Source organism: Pseudopipra pipra, chromosome 5, assembly GCF_036250125.1.
Source record: "Pseudopipra pipra isolate bDixPip1 chromosome 5, bDixPip1.hap1, whole genome shotgun sequence".
Classification (NCBI taxonomy): domain Eukaryota; kingdom Metazoa; phylum Chordata; class Aves; order Passeriformes; family Pipridae; genus Pseudopipra; species Pseudopipra pipra.
In genome coordinates this window covers 7,782,917-7,791,231 of record NC_087553.1, presented here as the reverse complement: position 1 = coordinate 7,791,231, position 8,315 = coordinate 7,782,917, and the positions used below count along the sequence as shown (strand labels likewise).

The following is an 8,315-nucleotide window of genomic DNA, read 5'->3' as shown; positions in this document are numbered from 1 at the left end:
TGGATGGGGCTTTCAGGAACCTGGGCTAGTGGAATGTGTCCCTGCCCATGGCAGGGGGTTGGAACAAGATGATCTTTAAGGTCCCTTCCAACCCAGGCCATTCCATGGTTCTGTGATATTCCTTTGTTAATGCAAATCGGAGAGTCGTGACCAGATCCCTCAAGAAAGAAATGCATTTGCTACATCGTCCAACATAATCAATATGCTTAGATAGGAAATTATTTACATTATGGGGCAATAAGTTTGAAAGCTCAGTTTCATTACTCAGTAACTGTCCCTCCAATGCTTTACAAAACCCCCTCCCTAAGCTTGGTATCATGGTCCTCAAAGAAGCCTGAGGAGCTCCAACCAAAATCCTCGTTGTCTGAGCCCAACCAATGCTGCTGACTTCTAGTAAGGGCATACACATGCAAAAATATTTGCCAGACTGCAGCCAAAATTGGAAGTGATTTTCAAAATTAATAAAGTAAAATCATAAAATCAGATTATATAAAGTACTTTATTTTAGTTTTTTAAAAAATACAACATTCTAAAAACGTATTTTCTGTCATACATACTGCTGTCTAGGCTATTTTATTGCCAAGAGTTTAGTTATTAGAGAATTAAAATTATCACAAACCAACATCTGTGAATGTAATACATGAAAGAGCTGGTGACCCAGATGTCACCTTGATTAAATAATACAATTATTCAGTAGCACTTAAGGATGCCCAGCAACTTGCAGGATAAAAACTCATTACAACACCGTCCATAAACAACAGTCCTCCAAAATGGATGGTGCCATGATGCTGTTTATAAGCAAAACACTTTCCACAGTCTTTTCCTTCATGTGGCACCTTGTCACTGACCATTTAACTGCTGGTGGCACTGGGATGCAGTGGTTTAACTCTTGCCAGTCTGGAGAGGCCAAGTCTAAGGCAGTGAGTAGGTGACTTAACAGCAACGTATTTCCCAGAGGAATTACTGCTTCCTGATGGAGCTGAAAATAAGTTTAAAACAAAAAGAAGGTATAAGAGGTTTAGAGGGGAAAAAAAATAAATCATATGACTGTTGACTTTTTATAGTTTTCCTAACAGAACAAAAAAAAACTATTCTAAAGATATTGCAGAGAGGTCTGAACAACACAGCACGTGAAAATCAGCACACTCCCCAGGAATCCATCCCTTTGGAATGGTGCACAGTTTCTAATTAACCAGCAAGACACTGGAGCAACACTGCCCATAAAAACTGTTCCCAGTGTTCTGTGCATTTTCAGGCACTCCACAGAGAATCACACAGCACAATTCCAAGTGGGAAAGGAAGCTTGATGGAAAGGAGCCAAACAGAGAGAACCGGAAGAGTAAATTAGAAGGAAAATCAAAGCAAACAGCAGGACTCACTGGCAGCAGCATGTTCAAACACCTGCAAAAATAAAGCTTCTAAGCACTTGCCTTACTAGAGCAGTTAAAACTCTCAAACATTTTTCTAATATTATTTGTTTAGGATAGATAATTAAGTGATAAAGAAAGCTCTAAATAAGAGAGAAATGGACATAAAACAATCTCTTGATCCACACTATGAAAAATATTTCATTAACCCCTCCTTCCCAGATAAAGGAGTTAAGGATAATGCTGTAAAAGAAGCACAGAGATAGCTTTACATCCTTTCTCTCTTTTTTAATCTTAAATCTGTCAAAAGAAAACCTTTCTTTATAAAAAGGCAAGCATTTTGCTGAAATAGTTTGTTTTCTTTGTTTGCTTTCAGGTGAGATTGCTAAAAACTCAACTAATGTATCTGTTTACAGTTACAACCTCACACGTACCTGGGGGTGTCCATTTAGGCTTTTTGTGTGTTACAGGACTTGATGCAAGTAGAGGCCTCCCAACTGGTTCTGAGGAGTTGGACATCATCTTTTGCCTTGGCTCAGGTTTCTGCTCCATTGTCCATGAAGGAGAAACTACAGGTGATGCTTGGTTGGAAAATAAAAGTGACTTTGGGAAGACACTCTTTAGCAGAGAAATCATTATGTAAGATGACTGATCAGCACAAGCTCTCTGCAGAAACAGCAAATATGGTACTAGACTGTCCCACCTTTGAGCAGTAAATATTTATACAGACATGTCACCTACTGGGGAATGACTGAGACATGGATTAGCTTGCTTTCCTAAGAGCTGAGAATTGGAAGAAAGGAGGAAAGAAGGGAGGCTACTTATTTTTATAAATAAGCTTAAACTGAAGCCACCAACACCTCATACTCCAGAGTCTTCACGTTGATGCAAACCCTGGAAATCCACAGGAAAAATGAACAGAGGCCCTTTAAAAAGACAAAAGCTTCCTGGACAAGGAGGGCAGAAGAAATTTGTCCTGACATACAAAGGTAGGGAAGCTGTGGAATTCTGCCACTTTGGGGTCTGTGTATGAATAAGCTGCAATCGTTTAAATTTAGTGTGAAAGTGCTATTGGGTTGTCACTGGTATTAGAGAAGGGGGGAGGGAAAATACAGTGGAAGCAGCAGGAATTTCACTGAAAATACAAACTATATGTAAGGCATCACATTCAAAGCACATTTAAGGAGAGGGTTTTTGTGGAGAAGAACTTACTGGGGACAGACTCTGGCTCAGAGTCAGTGTCATGCTCTCTGTCATCACTGTCAACCACCTTCTGCCGCGCTGGAACTTCGGATGTCACTGTTCTTTTCCCACCATCACCCTTGGGTGTGTCTTCGTCCATCACCTGATTGAGACCTAGGAAACAGAAGGTGGTTCGATTAACTGAAATTCACCTTCTCAAAAAGAAGAAGGTATTTGAGTTCCCAGAACTAATTTGTGGTGATGTTGAGTTATACTACACAAAAACATATCACTGACACTTGCTTTCCTGGGGTCCTCATTTTACTCTTTTAACCAACCAAACTGTACTTTCTCATTGTGACATTTCTCTGTAATCAAGCTATCAGAGGGACCAAAATGAAACTGGAAAAATGAAGTTTCCAATGGCACAGCAAATGCTTGGTCATGTTTATTTGATCCTTAAGCATTATGGACCCATTAAAGAGTATTTCTCCTTAAAGAATGAAATAAAGTAAGCATCTAAAAATGTCACACGCCTGTTGTGTTTTCCAACTGACTTTTAGTGATGTGTAACAATCTCACTCAGCAATCCCCAGGTTTTCCCATTTTAAGACTTAATGAAAAAATTAAGGCATCCTTCAATCTTTATTTAAGACAAAGACTCTTTTTTTCACATCGGTGAAAAGCAACAATAGAAATAAAAAAGAGAGAAGCTACTTAAATCCTCTTTCTGAAGACACAATATGAGAACAACTTACCTAAAACCTCACTGTCCACACTGCAGTTGGAAAAAGGGGGTCTCCTGTGTATGTCTTCTGATTCAATACTCTTATCTGTTTTAAGATCCAGAAAAAAAAGTTAAAAAATATAAAATATCAACACGGAAAAAACACATGATAAAAAGTAGAAATATTAATAAATGAAAACAGATACAGTTTTTATCTGTCTCTAATCAAACTATATGTTTGGGAGATCTTACTTTTCTCACAGAAAAAAAATAAGAACATAAGAAGACATGGATTAGCTAAAAATTCTCTAAAAATTCTAATTTACCTAAAAATTCTCACTTCCTTATCAGGACATCTTGAAATAAAGCACAATTTTCAATCTATTTCACTGCAAAATAAATTCTCATGTTCAAATTCACTATATATGAATAAAGAGTGTTGCATTGAACTGCAAAGTAACCTTGTTCTTCTGAATTTTGCACCTCAAGGATATTTGCAGATTTTTCTTTGACGGACAAGGCTAAGGCAACTTCCAAATCTCTCTTATAAAGTTTGTCATCCAAGGATAACCTGGAAAAAAACCACAACCATGGTAAATAATAAAAAATTATATGAGTGTTATAGATCTTCTTCAGACTTACTGAACTTTTTAAAATTCAGATACTTGTAAAGAGAGAAATATTTCGATACTTATTTATAGAATTTCATGTTCTGAGCACTACCTTCTGAAATTATTTAGTCAAAGTACACCCTGATGTTTAAAGCACTCTACACTTAAAAGTATCATGATTGCAAAACATTATATATACATATATATATATATATAAAAAAAAACCCTAATAATTGATATTAGCACAGAGTTGACCACAACATTTGTTACCTTTTACTAAGTATCTGTGTTTGTGGCTGAGTCACTTCTTTGGGTGGCTTCTTTTGCTTCTCTTTTTTCTCCTTCTTTGGTTCCTTGGGCTGTGTTCTGGATTTTTTGCTTGAAGGTGCAAAGTCTTCATCTGTTGGAAAACAGCAACAAGCTCTCAGGAGTTTTCCTACACTCTTCCACGGGGCCAAAAGAAGTCATTTGACTTAAATCTCAACACACACTGAAAATATAGCACAGATAACCTTTTTTTTCTGAAATTGTTAAAGAAGACAACAACTGTAAGTATACTATCCTTAAATGTATTTGAAATGAAAATTCAACAAGACCTCTTTTATATATGCTTTTATTAGCAATAAAGCTTCAGTGTCCACTGTGTTACCAGATTTTGATACACTGAGCATCAATCTTATTGATAAAATGATATGATAGGATTGATATTATATATTATAATAGTAATCACTACCACTGTGATTTGAGTTCCTGGTGTTTTGGGATTGTTCCCCTCAATGACTTCCACTTTTAAAAAATCTATGTTGCTCCCTTTTTTCTATCATTTTCATATTGCCTCCTATTAGGTATAATGCATTTCTCCAATTTTCAAATAAAAACAGAAGGCACGAAAACTGCCTTTCTTTCAGTTGAGGGCACTGCATATTACAGTGCAAAATAAGGAAAAAAAATAATGATCCTCAGTATTCTCTAAATGATGGAGAACCTTAGCTAAGATCACAAAGGTTTTGGAGAACTTACGTTTTTCTTGATCGTTAGAAGTGGTCTAGAAACTAAGAAAAGTCATGCACCACATTTAAACTAAGAATATGCATTGCCTTCAGCATTATTTATTTTTGCCCTCCCCTTCCCACCAATTCAAACTGTTCCCTGGATCCTGCAAACAGCATGGAAAAAAAAAGCAAACAAAAACGGAAACAAACAAACTCTGCCAGAAAAACTAGTAAAAATGATTAACATCCATTAGGGCTTAGAAGGAAAGGAGGACCTTTGTGGAAAAAGACAGCTTGCAATCTATTTTTCTGGTCAATGACACTCCAAATTTGAGTACTATGTCCTTACCACAAACCCACTGAGACAGAGAGCTGTGGAGAAATGTTAGACCTATGTAGAGATGATTCACACTTCCTCTGTATTCACATTTACAGCCCTGTGAACTAATAGTCAGGGTGTCGTGGAACTAATTGCCACTGAAAACTGGGGCACGGAGAGAAAGATTTAACTGCAACAAGATACTGTGTATTCCACAGTTTCCTGGCACACTGCTCTTATGCTCTGCTTTACAGCCATGATGTGGTTGTGGAATTGGAATATTCACCAGTGTGCCCAGATTCCTTCTGCTGAAAGAAGTAAGAGCTTAACAAACTATTCTTAACAAATATACTTCATTAAAGATGAAGTATAAAATACTCTGATGGTATTTTCATAGAATCACAAAATCACAGAATATGCTGAGTTGGAAGGATCATCGAGTCCCTCATGAGGAAGCTGCACTGCTGTGAGGTCTCCCTTCATCTCTCCTCCCACCCATTTTGGGTGGTTCCATTAGTTCCCTGCATGTTTGTTACATGCAGGAACACGCCACTTACCATCATCTTCCAAATCCCCAAATTGAGAATAATCAACTACTTTCCTGTTCCTGTGTCAAAAGAAAATATATACTATTAGTCCTTTCTGTCTGAGTATCTTGACTTGCTAACATTTCATTTTTGGGTAAAGCAAGTTTTACAAGAAAAAAAGCAATACATGTTCAAAGGTAGGGAATAACAAAATCACAGAATACGCTGAGTTGGAAGGGACTCACAAGGATCACTGAGTCCAATTCCAGGCCCTGCACAGACACCCCATCAATCCCACCATGTGCCTGAGAACGTTGTCCAAACACTCCTTGAGCTCTGGCAGCCTTGGTGCTGTGACCACTGCCCTGGGGAGCCTGTTCAGTGCCCAACTACCCTCTGGGGAAGGACCTTTTCATAATATTCAACCTAACTCTACCCTGACACAGCTCCAGCTGTTCCCTCGGGTCCTGTCACTGGTCACCAGAGAGAAGAGATAATGTGTATAATGAGTACTACTGTATAGAACAGGGTTAACAGGAATAGCTTCCAGATTTTTTAAAAATCTTAAAATAACAGCACTTTTTGTTGTTGTCATATGGGAGCATTGCATTGTCCTTATGGACACACTGCCTGTGAGCTGCTACTGTGCAATGGAAATTATTTATCTACGAGGTCACTTTTAGGCACTTGAAATGCTGCTCTCAGGGCAGGTGTTACTTGAGGGGACCAGAGAGGACACAGCCTGGGATCTACCTGAGGGGTGCTCCCTGACAGGGACACAGACACACCAGGGAGAATCCCCACGCTTCATAGAATCAAAGAATTTAAGGAAGGGTCAGGTTGGAGGGGACCACAGTGTGTCATCTGGTCCCACCTCCCTGCTCCAGCAGGGTCATCCCAACGCACATGGCACAGGATTGCGTCCAGACAGTTCTGGAATATCCCCAGTGAGGGAGACTCCACACCTTCTCTGGGCAATCTGTTCAGTGCTTGGTCACTGCACAGCAAAGAAGTTCTTCCTCATGTCCAGCTGGAACTTCCTGGGCATCAGTTCCTGCCCGTGGCCTCTTGTGCCATTGCTGGGCACCCCCGAGTAGAGCCTGGTCCATCCTCTGCCCCCTCCCTGCAGACACTGACACACATGGATGAGGTCCCCTCTCAGTGTCTCCTCTGGAGGCTGAACAGCCCCAGCTCCCTCAGCCTTTCCTCCTCAGGGAGATGCTCCAGTCCCTGAATCATCTCTGCAGCCTCTGCTGGACCCACTCCAGGAGCTCCATGTCCCTCCTGTCCTGAGGAGCCCAAGACTTCAGATGTTCCTCACCATGGCTGAGTAGAGGGGCAGGATTACCCTCCTCATCCTGCTGGCAGTGTTCTTTCAATGTCCCCCAGGATCCCATTGGCTTCCCTGCCCCCAGGACACACTGCTGGCTCAGGGACAGATTGTTGTCCACCAGGACCCTCAGGTCCTCCCCCGCAGAGCTGCTTCCCAGCAGGTCATCCCCAGCCTGTAGAGGTGCACGGGGTTATTCCCCAGGTGTAGACCCTGCATTTGCCTTTGCTGAATTTCAGAGAGGTCTTCTCTCACCATCTCTCCATCCTGTCAAGATCCCTCCGAACAGCTGCACAGCCCCCTGGGATATCGGCCACTCCTCCAGGCTTTGTGTCCTCACCAGACTTTCTGAGGAGGCATCGACCCCTTCAGCCAAGTCACTGAGGAACAAGTTAAACAACACCGGGCCCAGGATGCCTCCCCTGCAGTGCTGCCTCCAGCTCTGGGGGCCCAGCACAGCAAGGACATGGAGCTCTCGGAGCGAGTCCAGAGAAGGGACACCACGATGATCAGAGGGATGGAGCAGCTCTGCTGTGAGAAAAGGCTGAGAGAGTTGGGATTGTTCAGCCTGGAGAAGAGAAGCTTCGGGGTGACCTAATGGTGGCCTTCCAGGACCTGAAGAGAGCCCACAAGGAAGATGGGGAGAGACTATTTCCAAGGGCCTGGAGTGACAGGACAAGGGGGAACGGCTTCAAACTGACAGAGAGAAGGTTTAGATTGGATATTAGGAAAGAATTCTTCCCTGGGAGGGTGGTGAGGCCCTGGCACAGGTTGCCCAGAGAAGCTGTAGCTGCCCCGTCCCTGGAAGTGTTGAAGACCAGGTTGGATGTGGCTCTGAGCAACCTGGGATAGTGGAACGTGTCCCCCTGCCCATGGCAAAAACCGAGATGATCTTTTAAGTCCCTTCCAATGCAAACCATTCTTTGATTCTATCACTGAACCCCGAGGGACCCCACTAGCCACAGGCCCCCATCCGGACCCAGCGCCACTGACCGCGACCCCCTGGGACGTGCCGCTCAGCCAGCTGCCAATTCCCTTCCAGCTGGAAAGGAAAACAGGGCCACCCTGGGAGCCATCCCAGGCCCCGAGAGCAGGCGGCGAGCCCTCCTTTCCTCCCGGCACACGCACCTCCTGCCCGGCCGCGCCATCCCCGCTACGGGCGAGCGCTCCCGCCGCCGCCGCCGCTCCGCCCGCCCTTCCCTTCTTCCCTCCCCTCCTCCCTCCCTCCAGAGGCGCTTCCTCAGCACGTTCGCCACGGAA

At 42.6% G+C, this 8,315-nt stretch overlaps 1 protein-coding gene across 2 annotated transcripts; it reads right to left on the bottom strand.

Moving 5' to 3' along the window:
• Positions 1–480: 480 nt before the first annotated feature.
• Positions 481–8,268, bottom strand: RAD51AP1 (RAD51 associated protein 1). Of its 2 annotated transcripts, none has more exons than XM_064654314.1 (8): positions 8,184–8,268; positions 5,756–5,805; positions 4,158–4,287; positions 3,738–3,847; positions 3,308–3,382; positions 2,580–2,723; positions 1,802–1,948; positions 481–979 (listed from the first exon to the last, which is right to left on the bottom strand). In XM_064654314.1, the coding sequence occupies exons 1-8, from the start codon at positions 8,201–8,203 to the stop codon at positions 852–854; spliced, it is 804 nt and encodes a 267-aa protein (XP_064510384.1). In that variant the 5' UTR covers positions 8,204–8,268; the 3' UTR covers positions 481–851. The 2 variants fall into 2 exon arrangements, with proteins under 2 accessions (XP_064510384.1, XP_064510385.1); XM_064654315.1 differs by having other exon boundaries at positions 717–979; positions 1,802–1,936.
• Positions 8,269–8,315: the final 47 nt, after the last annotated feature.

Excerpts from the sequence above, each read along its gene's own strand:
- RAD51AP1 (XM_064654314.1), bottom strand. The coding sequence starts at position 8,203 with ATGGCGCGGCCGGGCAGGAG. Across the intron at positions 5,806-8,183 it reads ATGGCGCGGCCGGGCAGGAG|GAACAGGAAAGTAGTTGATT; the intron begins GTGCGTGTGCCG and ends CTTTTGACACAG. Across the intron at positions 4,288-5,755 it reads TGGGGATTTGGAAGATGATG|ATGAAGACTTTGCACCTTCA; the intron begins GTAAGTGGCGTG and ends GTTTTCCAACAG.